Raw genomic sequence first — 15,829 nt, 5'->3', positions numbered from 1 at the left:
TTTGGTGGCCTGGAGAGATTGAAACTGTGTGTTGGACTAGTGCTTAAATACGGCGCCCGGACCTTTGAACCCACTAGCTGACGGCGGGCGGATGAATCAGCTCCCAACCTGCCAGATGATTTGGAGCGAAACGTGCCTTTGCGTAAGTAAGAGGCTCCAAGCGTAGAATTGGGTGTGAGTTGCCATCATTACTGATGGCGGGCTGGGCGCTGCCAAAACCACCCGCCACCGCGCTTAATTTCATTTTGGAAGAATTCCGCCCGTAGTGTCTAATTTCTGTCAGATTTCAATGGTGGGCTTTCTGCTAATTTGGATCAAAACTTAAGCTTCAAACCTTGAATTAGTGTTAGTTTGCTATCTCTTCTAATTTCCAACAGTGTGTACGTTGTTTAGATCCTGCCACAAATATTACTCGCTTACAACAGATTCACTTTTATCATGTTGAAGCACTGATTGACCCAAGCTACACTTAAAAGGCCGTTATCCTTCCCATCATAAGGATTGTCTACTACCTCCGCAATACTGTGTCTGTAACTCAGTCCCTCCACATAACCCACATAATTTCAGTCTTAATTGCTTCAATACTTTCCTTGCATCTCTTCCATCTGTCTATGTATCAACACTAACTTGACCAAAACTCTGCTGCACGGATCTTGTCCTACAGTAGACTCCATTCACCCATCGTCCCTTTCACTCAATGCTGGTAGTTTAAAATCTTCATCGTCACCTTTAATTCCTTCCTTGAGCTTGCCCAACCCTAGTTCCACAAACTCCTATAATTCATGGCACCTGACAGAATTATGGCAATAAATTCCAGAGTCTGGCAATATTGGGGTCCGCGAAAGCTGAAGCAGAGAATTATTGGACATCTACCAGCACTGGAGAACCATCCCAGGGGTATCACATCATACCACTGGGAGAGGAAACACTATGGTGTGCCAGTGCAGGGAGGGCTGAACTGGGGACTCATTGCTTAACACATTTTATTTGATAATTGCTCCTCATCTCAGAACAATTTACCAAGACAGTAAAATTGACTCTAACTTGCAATTGCTTTTCCTGTTGGCTTTCCTGAAGCAGCATGAATAGATATTTGAAGAGGCCTCTGTTGCTTAGTGCTATTCTGGAGGATGCATATATTCTTCCTTGTATTCTATTGATCTCTTATTGCAGGTGCCTCTAACCGAAATGATTGGTCACTTCTATAAAACCAAAAGAGCTTGGATGAAGTACATGTTGTGCCCTGTTTCCTTCTGTTAGGTTCCCATTCCATAGTGAATGTTCCCCTACTTCAAAAATGTGGGTTTAATCTTTCAATTGATAAATTTAAGGTACTTGCATGCTCCTCCTGCTGGTCCCATGCACACGGGGCACACACCCACTCCAATGGAAATAACTTAAAATTTCTGTGATCTCAGAAGCTAACTTTCTGAAAATGTTTGACATCTGACACATCATTTCCAGTAGTGCATTGCATTGATCATTGCGGCACTATTTTGCCATTTATTATAAAACTTGTTTTGAACAAGAGTTTAGTACTGCCACAGTAGTGAATATTACTTGAGCTGGAAAACATTGCTTTTGTCTGAAATGGTAATTTCTGCTCCTTATGTTTACAACTTGTTTGGAGGTGTGAGAAAATCTGTCCTTTTTGTTTTTAGCAGTGGAGATTCATCAAGTGGAGAAGCAGATGCAGAGTTGAATAACATAAAAACAAGTGCACAAAGGTGTGTTATGCTTGTACAGTTCTGATTGCCTGTTGTTCTTTCTGTTTTGTGGTTTTTGAATTTGGGAACTATTATTACAGAAGTAAGATGTATTTTTTAAAATGCTAATGACATGACTGAAATAAGAGCTTCAAAATTACTGTCTGGATATATTCTAAACTTCCTGATATTAGAACAAGCTTTAAAAGAGAATGAACATTAAAATTGAGTGTTTGTATTTTATTTTTTCCCACTGTTGTAGAATAGAGAAATCTACGATATTACTCTAACCATCCAGATTTTATTTGCAGTTGCCACTCAATGCTAAAAGTCCAATTATCTTGTGATTATAAATACTAAATTGTGCTTTTGTGCACCAAATATCCCATCAATTCTACAAAGTGGATAAATACAGAGGTTTATGTAGAGGCTTGTAAATCTGAAAATTAAATTGTTACCTTTTAGTTATAGATGATTTCCTGTTTTAAATACTTCCCTCTATAAATGTTAGTAAGTATAAGTATTATTCTGCCAAAATTATGAAGTGAAATACATTTTCTTGCAGATCTAAAAGGCAGCTTTACAGTTCTATTGAGCATCAAGTTTGGAAACCGATAAAGTCTGAAACAGTCAAAGATTTTGCAGGAAAAAGAAAAAGGTCAACTGTGAAAAGTAGGTATATCAGAAGGTAATGATTGGTAAAATAAAATAACTGATTCAATAATTGGTATTGATTAGTCTAAATACAAGCATTTAATAGTTAATTGTATTGTAGCCTTCCAATCTGAACAACAGACAAGGTCTAGGTCGACAGAAACTAAAGTAATTTGCTGCAGTGGTACTCTTAATTGTGGCCAGCTAACCTTCCCTGCACCTGTCGTTCTAAGTGGATTTACTGCTTCATGACTTGAAATATGTGTTTGATCTGCCTGGTGTGAATTATTGACTGAGCTGAAAATCAGTATGTTCCCTCCTTCATATGCTGTATGGAAAAAATAATTGAAGTGTCAGCAAATAGGTTTTCCCAACTTGTAAGAGTCCTATTAAGATAGAACAATTAGTTCTACTGTTTTATTTTATTCACTCTCCCTGTGGGAAATTCTTTACTGGTCGTTTGTCAACTGACAGCAGTGCATGATTGAAATTAGAAGATTATTAGATTTCTAATAGATTTCCTGAGGATGTTTTGGATGTGGCCCTGTATAAAAGGTCAATAAAGAAAGAAATACAAAGGTGCTTGCATTCCTATCACACTTCCATGACCTCAAGATGCTGTAAATATCAATAAGATAAAGGACAAGACATCTGTATTGGTGGCGTTGATTGAGGAATAAATGTTGGCTAGGCCAGGTGGAGGACTCTCCTACATTTTTGAAAAGTGCCATGAGGATCTTTTACATACACATGAAAGGGCAGATGAAGGCCTTGGGTTTAACATCTCATGGCATGCAGCACTCCCTCAGTACTACACTGATGTGTTGGCCTAGATTATTTCTCTGAAGTGGTGCTTGAACCCACAGCTGTCTGCTTAGAGGTAAGTGCTGTCACTGAGCCAAGGCTGACATCATCTTGAATGGAAAGCATGCCACTTGTGATGTGTTCCAGCTGCACAATCGCATGGCACCGGCAAGGGCCTGCAAGTATAGAATCATACAGCACAAAAGGAGGCTAACAGACCCATCATGTCTTCTTTGGAAGAGCTACCCAATTTGTCCCAGTCCCTTGCTTTTTCCTCCGAGCACATCAAATTTCCCAACTTCAAATAATTAAACACTAAAACACTGTTGCCTTATATTTTGAGTGACCCCTCCACTATAATAAAAACAGAAAATGCTGGAAAAACTTAGCAGGTCTGGCAGCACCTGAGGACAGAGAAACAGAGTTAACATTTCAAGTCTGTATGACTCCACTATAAGTTGTCAGACTATTTGTCCAGCATTCAGTACCGGGTGAATAGAAATTTCTTGCAACTTAAATATTGGGAATACCGAAATCATTCTCTTCCCTTGCCACGACCCTATACTCTCCTGGCAACTGTTATGGGCCTGAATCAAACGGTTTGCAATCTTGGTGTCATGTTTAACCCTGCAATCAGCTTGCGATTACATAGCTGTGCTATCACTAATACGGCCTATTCCCCCTCGGCAACATTGCCCAACTCTGCCCCTACCTCAGACTCATTTGCCAATGAAATTTTCATCAGTGCCTTTTTTTACCTCCAGATGTGGCTATTCCAATATATTCTTGGCTGGCCTCCCACAATCTATCTTCTGTAAACTTGAGGGCATCCAAAGTCCCATTGCCCTGGCCTAATCCACACCAAGTCCCATTTGCCCATCACCCCATGTTGGCTGACTTATATTGGCTCCCAGTTAAACAATGTCTTGATTTTAAAAGTCTCATCTTTCTTTTCAGATCCTTCCACAGCCTTGCCTCTCCCTATCTCTATAATCTCCCCCAGCCCCACAACTCTTTGTGATATATGCATTCTTCTAATTTGGACCTCTTATGCATCCCAGTTTTAATCACTTCGCTAATGGTGGTTGTGCCTTCAGCCTCCTAGGCCCTAAACTCTGGAATTCCACTCCCAAACCTCTCTAACTCTCTTTCCTCTAAGATACTCCTTAAAACTATCATCTGCCCTAAGATCTCCTTTTGTGATTCAGTGCCTGATTTTGCTTTATAACAACCCTGTGAAGCTGCTTAGGATGTTTATATTATATTAAGGCACAATATAAATACAGGTTGTTGTCAGATTCTGTCTGTCTAAACGATGTGCCTGTTGATCCATGAACATGAATTAATGGAATTTTTTTTTAAATAAAGTTACACGATAAAGTATAAGATATGTTATTTTGGTGAGTTGAGTTTTCATCCCATTTCTGTTTAAGACTTTAAAAAAAATAGAATTTCTCTTTCGAACCACAAGCCTACCTTTAAAAGTTGAATTCAGTAACGTAAGCTCCAATCAGACTTGTTTCAAGAGTATTTTTAGGAGCTAATGCACTATGCAGTTGGGTGTAAGAAACAGCTTTGTATCCATAATTCCCCATGCTGAAAGCTCTTGATTTCTGTCATGCCACTGGAAACGTGAGAGAGCAGAAGGTATGCACCTCCGAGAGAAAGTTGGAGCACGTTCACTTGCATCCACCTTCTTCACCCCACTCCTGAAGTGTTCAGTCAAAATCAAATAGCACTGACAAGGATCTGGGCTCAGCTGACTTTCCCATCTTGTCACTTTGGAAATGAAGTAGGATGTTGGAACACTGAAATAGGGCAAAAATAGTAAGTGTTAAACAAGGCCTTGTTTGAAAGTGCAAATTGTTGGTATGTGTGTAGCTGGCCAAGCCACAACAGTGTTGAGACATTGTATTTAAAAGCCCAGTTCCATTTAGAAACTTGGATGCTAATGTTAGAATTGGCAACGTTTAGACCCACTGGGATAATCTGGAGGAAGATAAAGGCTTTTGCAGCTGTACAAATATTGTCCGTTCAATTTTTTTTACAGAGAAGAAAATCGCAAGTAATGGACATCTGGTGGAAAGTAAAAAACAAAACACATCAGTTAGTTCAGAAGTGCCGAGGAAGAAAAGAGTAAGCACTTGATAAAGGGAAAATTGTGAACTGAAAGGTTATGTTGTTGAAGTTAAAAAGAAACAAGCTTCTTTCCAAGCCAATTTTTTAATGACAGTGTAGAAGATTGCTGATTATTTGATCATTTTTTCAATATACAGATTTTTCTCTCATTTACCAATCCTCTGGGGTGTGGTTATAGGGTGTACATTAGGCTTTCATTTCTTTTCCTCATATTTTCTCCATAATTGCACCATTCATGACTGCTCAGATACTGAAGCCAGCAGTGTCCATATGGAGCAAGACCTGGAACATTCAGGCTTGGGCTGATAAGTGGCAAGTAACATTAGCGCCACACATACCAGGCAATGACCATCACCAACAAGAGAGAATCTAACCACCTACCCTTGACATTCAGTGATATTTTCCATCGCTGAATCCTGCACTGTCCAACATCTTGGGGTTAGCTTTGACCAGAACCTGAACTGGACCAACCGTATAAATATTGTGACTAGAAGAGAGGCTGGGAATTCTGCGGTGTGTGACTCACTTCATGACTCCCCCAAAGCTTGTTCACCATCTATAAGGCACTAGTCAGGACTGTGATGGAATACTCCAGTTGCCTGGATGAGAGCAGCTCCAAAAACATACCAGAAGCTTGACTCCATCCAGGACAAAGTAGCCCACTTGATTGGCACCCATCCACCACCTTAAACATCCACTCACTCTACCACCGATGTACAGTGGCAGCAATGTGCCCTGCAGCAACTCACCAAGGCTCCTTTGATAAGACTTTCCAAGCCCTTGACTACCATCTAGAAGGACAAGGGCAGCAGATGTATGGAAACACCACCACCTGTTAGTTCCCCTTCAAGCCATACACCATCCCGACTTGAAACTATATTGCCGTTCCTTCGCTATCACTGGGTCAAAATCCTGAAACTCCTTTCCTAACCACACTGAGAGTGTACCTATACCACATGGACTGCAGCAGTTCAAGTAGGTGTATCACCATCAACTTCTGAAGGACAATTGGGGATGGGCAACAAGTGTTGCCCTAGCCTGTGATGCCCATATCCTGTGAATAAATAAAAATCATCATAAGTCTCCGGTTGTGATGTATTTCTGTAGTTGCTAAGTGTATCATTTTGGTCCAAACATTCACAATATTTTGATTTTTTTGGGGGTTTGATTTTGGATGTGCTTGATATTCCTATTTGTGTTCTGTGATTCCCCCAACAGTAGTTAGGGCAAAGAGCAGGCAAGCTGAATGTTAAAACTTTTTCTAATGATATATTGAACTGCTGGTTAGAATGCTCATGATTGTGGTTTAGAGATGACTCTCGTTTCTTCTGTCTATTCCACTTCTTCCTGGTGCAGATATGCACCAATCCTCTGCATGACACCTTCCTTATTAATACAGCCACAAATGAGATTTGAAAGGCTTGTGAAAAAAACTACAATCTTATCTCCCTCGTATTAAGCAACAGTGGTATTTTGCCAAATTAGCCAAATTATATGTTTGTTTGCATTTGTTCCCCTCTCTGACTGTCACACCTAACATCCACCTAGCTGTAAAAAATAATTTATGGAAACTGTTCATTACAAAGATGTGGACAAAAAAAGTGCTTTCTATATCACTGCTGCTGTTGGAGTCTCCAGGATAAAGTGAAACCTTCCTGAGTACCAGTAGAGATCCAGACAAAGATACAATAATTGAGAACCACATTTCCTGTTTAAAAAGGGGAATAAATGAGGAGAACTCCTGCTGCACTAGTTTAGCACACTATTGTTTTATCTCTGGAACTAGGGTTTGAATCCAGCTAGCTGCAACAGTTTGTGTAAAAGCAGAGAGACTTTAAAAGCAAGAAGAGTTTAAACTTGGACATGGAAAGCAGAGCACGCACACGAGACTACACCTGAGTGAGATGTAGATTGAGTGAATTTGATTCAGGTAGAAATTAGGGACAGAGGAGGAGAGAGGTGCTCTTTTTTTCTACTTTGTTTCCAGCCTCCAATTGTTAGTTAGTTTTCTTCCTTGTCTCCAAGCCAGATGAGTGAAACTTTCTATTACTTTATCTGTGTAAATTGTCAACTAATTGACTAATTAAATAAATGAGGTTGGACAGAAATGACAGGACTGGTGGTGTGCCATGACTGCAGCATGTGGAAACCTGTGGAATGCACTGCAACCCCAGACAACCATATCTGCAGAAAGTGTCTGCAACTCAGGCAACTTCTGCTCCGAGTTGCTGAGCTGGAGTCTGAGTTGTGGGCACTGCAGGGCATCAAGGAGAGGGAGAGTTACCTGGACACTTTATCCCAGGAGGCAGTCACTTCCCTTAAGTTAGGCAGAATTTTAGAGTTAGTCAATGGTCAGGGACAGGAGGATGTGACTGAGTCAGGCAAGTAAGGGAAATCAGTATCTAGTGATGGAGGAGCTTCAGCCCCTGACTTTGTCCAACAGGTACAAGGTGCTTGCTACCTGTGTAGATGAGGAGAAGGACTGCAAGGTGGATGAGTGGACTGACCATGGCACCATGGTGAAAGATGCCATTCAAGTGAGGGTAGCAAAGAGGAATGTGGTTGTGATAGAAGACAGCTTAATCAGAGGGATGGATGCTGTTTTCTGCAGGCGAGAGCATGAGTCCAGGTGGCTGTGTTGCCTGCCCGGTGCCAGGGTTCAGGATATCTGCCCAGGGCTGGAGAGAGACTTGCAGTGGGAGAGGGAGGATCCTGTGATCGTGGTCCATGTAGGTATCAATGACATAGGTAAAACTAGGGAGGAGGTTCTGCATAGAGAATATGAGAAGCTAGACAAGGCACTAAATTAAAAGGCAGAACCTCAAAGATAATCTCTGGATTATTACCTGAGGCACATGCAAATTGACGTAGGGCAAATAAGGTTAGCGAGATGAATGCGTGGCTCAGAAAGACTGGTGTGGGAGAAGTGGGTTTTGGTTCGTGGGGCACTGGCACCAGTACTGAGGAAAGTGAGGGTTTAACCCTTGGGACTGTCTACACCTGAATTGTGCTGGGACCAGAGTTCTAGCAAGCTGCATGATGAGGGAAGTAGAGAGGGTTTTAAACTAAATAATGGGGGCAAGAGATCAAATATGAGAATATATGGTAAATCAAAGAGTAGAGATAAGGGAAGAGTGAAAAATATTAATATGGGAAAGGATAAACAGACTGTGACAGGATACAAATGCACTTGTCCACAATCTTGATGATGATAGAAGGTAAACAAAGGCAAAACTAATGTTTTTACCCACTTGAAGTCTCATAATTCCACCTATTTGAAGTGGCCTAGAAGCATTTTCATTTATTACAGATCATAAAAAGTGTCCTTATCACAAAACATTTGCAGACCATTTTGGCTTCAGCCATTCTCAACCCTGGGTATTGTCCCCTTCAAATCTGCCTCACTTCTCAAAAAAGCAAGCCTCTGATCCTACTGCCCTTGTAAACTACCAGCCCATCTCCAATATGTTGCCTGAATTCGTGTGTCCATGTATCCTGCAATTCCTCCCTTGACATTGCACTGAAATGAGCCTTATTAAAGTTGTGAATGACATCATATGTGGCTGACCATGGTAAACTGACCCTAATTGTCCTATCTTCAGCCTCTGCAGTTGACCGCACCATCTTCCAACAGCTTTCCTGCATTGTTGAGCTGCCTGGGACTGCCTTTGCCAAGTTCTATTCTTATCTATCCAGCCCTAGCCAGAGAAACACCAGCAGTGGCTCCTCTTCCCATTTCTGACGTTTCCTCTAGAGCCCTGCACAGATCACACCTTGATCCCTTCCTATTCCTCATCTACGTGCTGTCCCTCGACAGTATCATCTGAAACCATAACATCAAGTTCCACAAGTACATTGATGACACACAGCACTGCTCACCACTACCTCGCTTGTGACCTTCACTGCCTCTAATTTTTCATGCTGCTTGCCTAACATCCAGTATTGTATAGGTAGATATTTTCAACAGTCAAATATTAGGAAATCCAGAGCCATTATCTTTAGTCTCCGCCACAAACTTCATCCATCTTTCTGGACACTGCTGGGGCTGAACCAGCTTCCATAGTGTCCTGCTCTAAAGAGGAGTCTTATGGACTCGAAACGTTAACTCTGTTTCTCCCTCCACAGATGCTGCCAGACCGGAGTTTTTCCAGCATTTTCTGTTTTTATTTCATGTTTCCAGCATCCGCAGTATTTTGCTTTTACCATAATGTCCTATTTGTCCCTGAGCTGAGCTTTCAGCCCCATATTCTTTCCACCACCAAAATAGCCATTTAGCCCCTTGAGCCTGTTCTGCCATTTGATGGCTGATCTGCAACCTAACTCCATATTCCTGTCTTTGGCCCATATCCCTTAATGCCTTTGGTTAATAAAAATCTTCTTAATCTCAGTTTTAAATTTAGCAATTGATCTGATTTATGGAAAAGGAGTCGAAATTTCTACCACCTCTGGTGTATAGAAGTGTTTCCTAATCTCGCTCCCAAAAAGCTTGGCTGTAATTTTTTAGATCATGCCCCTAGTCCTAGACTCCCTAACCAGTGGAAATAGTTTCTCTTTATCTACCCTGTTTGTTCCCATTAATATCGTGAAAACTTCAAGAAAATCATCCCATGAAATGCAACACGTTTGTGTAATTTAATTTAATCCTTGGAGCGCAGGCATCGTTGTGGTTATTCTATCTTGCACTCCCTCCAGAAAGTTTACCATGCTCCAGTGTGGTCAAACCATGGCTTTGTATAACTGAAGCATGACATTTAACCCTTTCTGTTCTACCTCTCTTGATATAAAGACCAACATTCAAACAGCCTGTTTGATTACTTTTCTGTACCTGTTCGTGATATTTTAATGATCTGTGTGTCTGGACCCCCAAGTCCTGTTTGGACCTCCACTGCTCCTAGCTTTTCAACATTTCGAAAATATCCTTTTCAATCCCTTTTAGGTCCAAAGGCTTCACATTTGCCTGCGTTGAAACTCATTTGCCACAGTTCTGCCCATTCATTTCATTTAATCTGTTAATATCGCTTTGTCATTTTACGCTTCGATCTACACTGCAGATAGTGTCTCAGATCGGGCTATCCAAAAACCAGCGATGCCCAAAACCTGGGCATTTTTTAAGCTATCATGCATGACTCTTAATTATTATTAGATGAGTAAAATAACTTGCCTGTTTGTATAGGTACTGCATTGGTGCAAAAGCAAGCCAACTAGTTGTCGGTGTCACCCACCTATCTTTTCTCATGCTCAGGAGCTCAAGCGGCCTTTGAACCACATGTGACCCAGCCCCAACCGCCCAACCTGAAAACTGGCAAGATCCAAAATCCAGCAAAACTTGGTCCCAAGGTTGCCAGTTTTGAGACACTGTGTCTGTACTTAGAATGTCACCTATCTTTGTGTAATTGGCAAATTTAATTATGTAGTTTTTTACCCCATCATTTAATTTGTCAAGAAATACAGTGAATAGTTGAGGCTCCAACAAAGATCCTTGCGGGACACCACTAGTCATATCCTGCCAATTAGAGTATCCATCAGAAATGCTTTCCCTTTTACAAATCCACACTGGGTCTCCGATCAGCTGAATATATTCAAGGTGTTCAGCCACCAGTTTAATTACAGACTCCAGTAATTTCCTGACAACAGATGTTAGGCCAAGTGGTTTATAATTCCCTGGTTTTCCTCTCTTCCCTTTCTTAAATAGTTTAGCGACATAATACAATTTTCCAATCTAAAGAACAGTTGCTGAGTTGAGAGACGTTTGGAATTTTATAGTTAGGACATTTGCAATGTTCTCAGCTACTTCCTCTAAAATCCTGAGTTGGCCATCTGATCTTGGGGATTTATCACACTTAGTGCCAATATTTTCTTCATTACTGGAATTTTGCTTAAATTAATTTGGATGAGTCCCTGACCCTGATTTAGTATTAGTTCCCTTGGTACGCTTCGATGCACAGACCACTTCCTGTACTGTAAATACTGAAGCAATGTAATTGTTCAGTATGTCCGTCATTTCCTTATTTTCATTGACAATGTCACTGTTATCAGGTTTGAAGGGTCTCTGACCACTCTTTTTTTTCCTAATGTGATTGTAATTTCTTTTGTGTTGAATTTGACATCCCTTGCAAGATTCTTTTCATCGTCCCTTTTTGTGGCTCGCACTGTCTTTTTTCACCCTTTTGCTGTTCTTTGTACCTTTCCCATTTGCCAGGATCTGTGCTTTTTGTTGCACTTCTGTATGCTTTTTCTTTTGGTTTTATGTTGTCTCTTACCTCTTCAGTTTTTTTGGCAACAAGTCTGGCAATGTAATAATTCTAAAATTTGCATCCTCATTTACAAATCCCTCCACGGTCTTGCTTATCTCTGTGACCTCTGGTAGCCCTACAATTCTGAAATATTTGCACTTCTCCAATTCTGGTCAATTGAGCATCCCTCATTTTAATTGCTGTACCATTGGCAGCCATTGTTCAGATGTCTGGCCTCAAAGCTCTGGCATTCTCTTCCTAATCCTGCCCGCCTTTCTACGTTTTGCTCCTCCTTTCAAGAAGCCCCTTAAAACCTACCTCTTCCACCAAGCTTTCAGCCATCTGCCTTAATATAACTTGTGGCTTTGTGTCAAATTTTGATTGATAGTTCTCCAGTGAAATACTCTAGGGCATTTTACTACATTAAAGGCACCGTATAAGCACAAGTTGTTATTCCTCCTTATAGATAGTTAAGGCTAGGTTTCCTCTTGGGCCAGATGAGCTTCATCCCAGAATGTTGAAGGAGGTGGCTAGAGACAGTGGATGCATTGGTGGTTATCTTTCAAAATTCTTCAGATTCTTCAAAGGCTCCTGCAGACTGGAAAGTAGCAAATGTAACCCCAATATTTAAGAAGGGAGATAGAGGGAGAATGGAAAACTACAAACCTATTAGTTTGGTGTCAGGACTAGGAAAAATATTAGAATCTATTAGAGGAGATGCTGCAGTAACTGGACATTTGGGAAAAAATGGTAAAATTGGGCAGAGTCAACACAGATTTATGAAAGGGAAATCATGTTTGACAAAGGAGTTTTTGGAGGATATTACTTGTAGCATTGATAAAGGAGAACCAGTAGATGTGTTACCGGGACTCCACCCACCCCAAAAAAAAAGAATCAACCCATACTTAGGTCCGTATTTAAGTTTCATCTGCTATTTACCTGCTCAAATTACCACCCCATCTACGTCTACCTGAAATTGCATACAAGTTAAAGTTTACTGTACTTTTGTATCATCTGCACATTTTGGTAGTTTCTTCTTCGATGCTCAAGTCTACGTTATTTATTTGTGTGTATATATGTAAAATGAGCAATTGTTCCAAATTGACTGACTTTTGGAGAAGCACCATTGTTTACATCCCTCCAGCCCCCAAAATGTACATTATCCACAAATTTCAGTTTTCTGCTTTTATTCAACTTCTGACCTGTGATGCCGCTTTTCCTTTATTAGGGTGTGCTGCATTGTAACGTCAGGAGTGTGGTTTCGGAAAGCAGATTTTAGCCATTACGAATGACTGATCATTGCAAGTGATCTCTATAATATTCAATTTTATCACATGCGGGATACCATTGCACAAGAGGACAGTTGTTTCAGCAGTACAGACTGTAAATTTTTAAAGATCATTCTTTTCTCATAAATTTTTCCGAACAAAGTGTGTCACATGACTAACTTCCCAATGTCAATTTGTTCTGGTATTTTCATTTTTTACCACAGTAAACAATTTGTTTGTCAGCTCCATTCATAGTCTTGAATACTCATTTCTGTTATCTCAAAGCCTCTTTTCCAAATAAGCAAACCAAACTTAATTAATTAGGGGCGAGAATAAGATGTGAAGCACAAAATGCAAATGTTGTCATACTTAGTGTGGATAGCTTTACCGTGCTATGCAGGTAATTTTTATAGGGCATGTCCTAGCACCTGTATAGTTAACGTTCTCTCACACTCAATTTTAAAAATTCTTCAATATATAATTTATTTACTTGTGAATGATCTAGTACCAGACAACTCCTCCAACTTTTACAAGAGAACGGTTATAACTTATCCAATTTATAAAGACCCACAACTCATTTTTTACTCTATTTATATAAACATTTATTTATTTTAAAGCCCTGGACATGGGAAGAAGATACACAACTAAAGTTAGGATTGCGAAGATTTGGATCTGGAAACTGGACCAAGATCCTGGAGCACTATGAATTCAACAATCGTACCAGTGTAATGCTGAAGGACAGGTGGAGAACCATGAAGAAGCTCTGTATGATCAACTCTGATGATGATACCTGAGAAATAAAAAATTTCAGAAGGCCACCACCATAAATGAAGGGGGATAGACTGGCAATATTTTTCACATTTTTATGGCAACGTGTAGATCAATTTACTTAACTGCCAGATCCATCACTTTGAAACATCTATGTTTATTCAGTGAGCTTTGAGCAAGACTTGTTATCAGACACATCTAGTAAGTTTCTCATATATAGCATTTATTTGTACACATTGTTTCTTCTGTTTATCTAAATTGTGTCTTGCATTTTGTAATTAAATGCATGCTTTGTGAAATATGAGGATTGCATACTTTTGCTGTTCTATGTGCCAAGTCAGGGAGGAATGGGGACATGCGCAGCTACATTTTGATAGTCCCCAAATCTATCCTTTTGTCAACAACCATTTCACATTACACTTTTGCCCCACCAGTATCTTAATGATGCATTCCTTAAAAGTAATGCAGAGATTATCAAGGCATAACTTTTTTTTTCAATCTTTCCCAGAATTTGATGTTCAAGCTTAGGGAATGGGAAGCGATTTATCAAAGATTTGCATATGCGAGAGCCTGTTTAGACCTAAGCCAGCTCCTGGGTCCTGAAGAGTGTAGTCTTTTACACGAGAGCCTATTGGTCTGTTTTGTGGGAAGTGCTGAATATTCTATTTGGTGTTTGTCATTTAGCATAGAATTTGCAATGAAAAGTTCACACCATGTTATAATTGAGTGGCATGTTAAAAATTATTTTACCTAAGTATCTCAACAAAATGGCATTTTAGTAATATTGGTATAAAGGAACATGTTGGCGGTGATGACCAGATAGAGAATAGTGATAAAAGTAAAACACTGTGGATGCTGGAAATCTGAAATAACACAAAATGCTGGGAAAACTCAGCAGGCCTGGCAGCATCTGTGGAGAGGCAAACAAGAGTTAATTTTTTGAGTCCGTATGTCGCCCCTTCAGAGTAGAGAATGGTGATTGTTTGTTTGATTTTGTGAAATGGGGTATGAAAATAATTTGACAGTCTTACATCCTATTAAAATGTTAAACTTAAAGCCAGGAGAATAGAGTTCAAACATTAATCTCAATGGCTATTATTGGAAGAAACCTTTAGGATGAATTTTACAGGCTCCTAGTTTGGTAATGATGAGACAAAAAAAACTGGCAGGACCAGTTTTACTCCATAAAGTTGTGATAGCTTCTTTCAGAGTCGTATGAATCAAAAGTGATCTGTGACAATGTCTGCAAACCCTGTTCAAATCTTCCCCTAGTTGAAAGAGAAACCTTGTCAGTAGAAAAAAAGTTCTAAATGGCCGAAAGGTGAAATGTTGGGAGTTCAGGGTTTTTTAGGATTCTCAAAATTTTTATTGGAATCTCAAAAATGATTCTCAAACTTTATGCATATTCCACATTGTGATGCAGTTTAGCTGCACAGTGTAAATCTATTGTGTACTTTATGTGCAGTAAGAAGACAGTGTAACCCTGGTGTTTATTTGTGTAATTGCAGGAGTGCTAACTATAGGGAGGGAAACTGAAGAGCGGCAACTTGAGACAAGTTGCCAAAGCTTTTATTGAATTACAAGCTGGTACTTTAAATTTTGGGGGAGAAGAGGTTTTTTTTAATAAAATGGTAGCAACATTGTCAAGTTCCAGTATCTGTATATGTTGTGAATAAATGTTTTTCATGAGATCAGATTACAGCATTTGTCTCTTGTTATAACAAGCTTCAGTAGTTGTTTTTATTAACATTTCCCCCATCTGACTCCCAATTCTTTCCATTGCATTTTTAATTTTGAAAATGTTAACATACCTTTAGTATTTTATAAATTCCAGTATACCCAAAGTGATAAGACAATACTTCATGTATTTCATCTCTGTCATGTTTAAAAATTAATTCGAAGCAACTTTTAGCCTAAACATGTTACACTATCATGACAAATTTCCCATGTAAATTAGCATTGTAAGTAAAATAGAATATGTAAATGTCAAGAATTATCCTGTTAATTAAAGGGCTTAGCACTTGAGCAAGAATACTGAGCAAGTTTTTCCGTCTGTAACAGAGTACTTCTGGTACTTTGTCTTGTTGCATCCTTCCTGTTTAATTAATCCAAAAATTCAGTGAACCTTTGGTTTCTATGGCCAACTCTGAACTGGAAAGCTTTCAATGCCTGCAAGAGTGGATAAACTGATTTTCTTAGGATCACCCAATTTTTGCAACCCCTATTACAAATGTGTAGTTACAACTTCCAACTCCTG

The 15,829-nt window shown here is 39.7% G+C and overlaps 1 protein-coding gene across 3 annotated transcripts in view; it reads left to right on the top strand.

Annotated features, from left to right (window-relative positions):
• Nucleotides 1–15,268, top strand: part of terf1 (telomeric repeat binding factor (NIMA-interacting) 1) — a 45,737-nt gene extending 30,469 nt beyond the window's left edge. For 2 of the 3 annotated variants that reach the window (XM_041190313.1, XM_041190314.1), the window contains 4 exons: nucleotides 1,662–1,727; nucleotides 2,272–2,378; nucleotides 5,215–5,300; nucleotides 13,422–15,268. In XM_041190313.1, the coding sequence (XP_041046247.1) occupies nucleotides 1,662–1,727; nucleotides 2,272–2,378; nucleotides 5,215–5,300; nucleotides 13,422–13,598 (436 nt within the window). In that variant the 3' untranslated portion in view covers nucleotides 13,599–15,268. The remainder of the gene's footprint in view (nucleotides 1–1,661; nucleotides 1,728–2,271; nucleotides 2,379–5,214; nucleotides 5,301–13,421) is intronic. The other variant, XM_041190315.1, reaches the window with a different exon arrangement.
• The last annotated feature ends 561 nt before the right edge of the window (nucleotides 15,269–15,829 follow it).

This window comes from Carcharodon carcharias, chromosome 6 (assembly GCF_017639515.1).
Source record: "Carcharodon carcharias isolate sCarCar2 chromosome 6, sCarCar2.pri, whole genome shotgun sequence".
Taxonomy (NCBI): domain Eukaryota; kingdom Metazoa; phylum Chordata; class Chondrichthyes; order Lamniformes; family Lamnidae; genus Carcharodon; species Carcharodon carcharias.
This window is presented reverse-complemented; position numbering and strand designations above follow the sequence as displayed.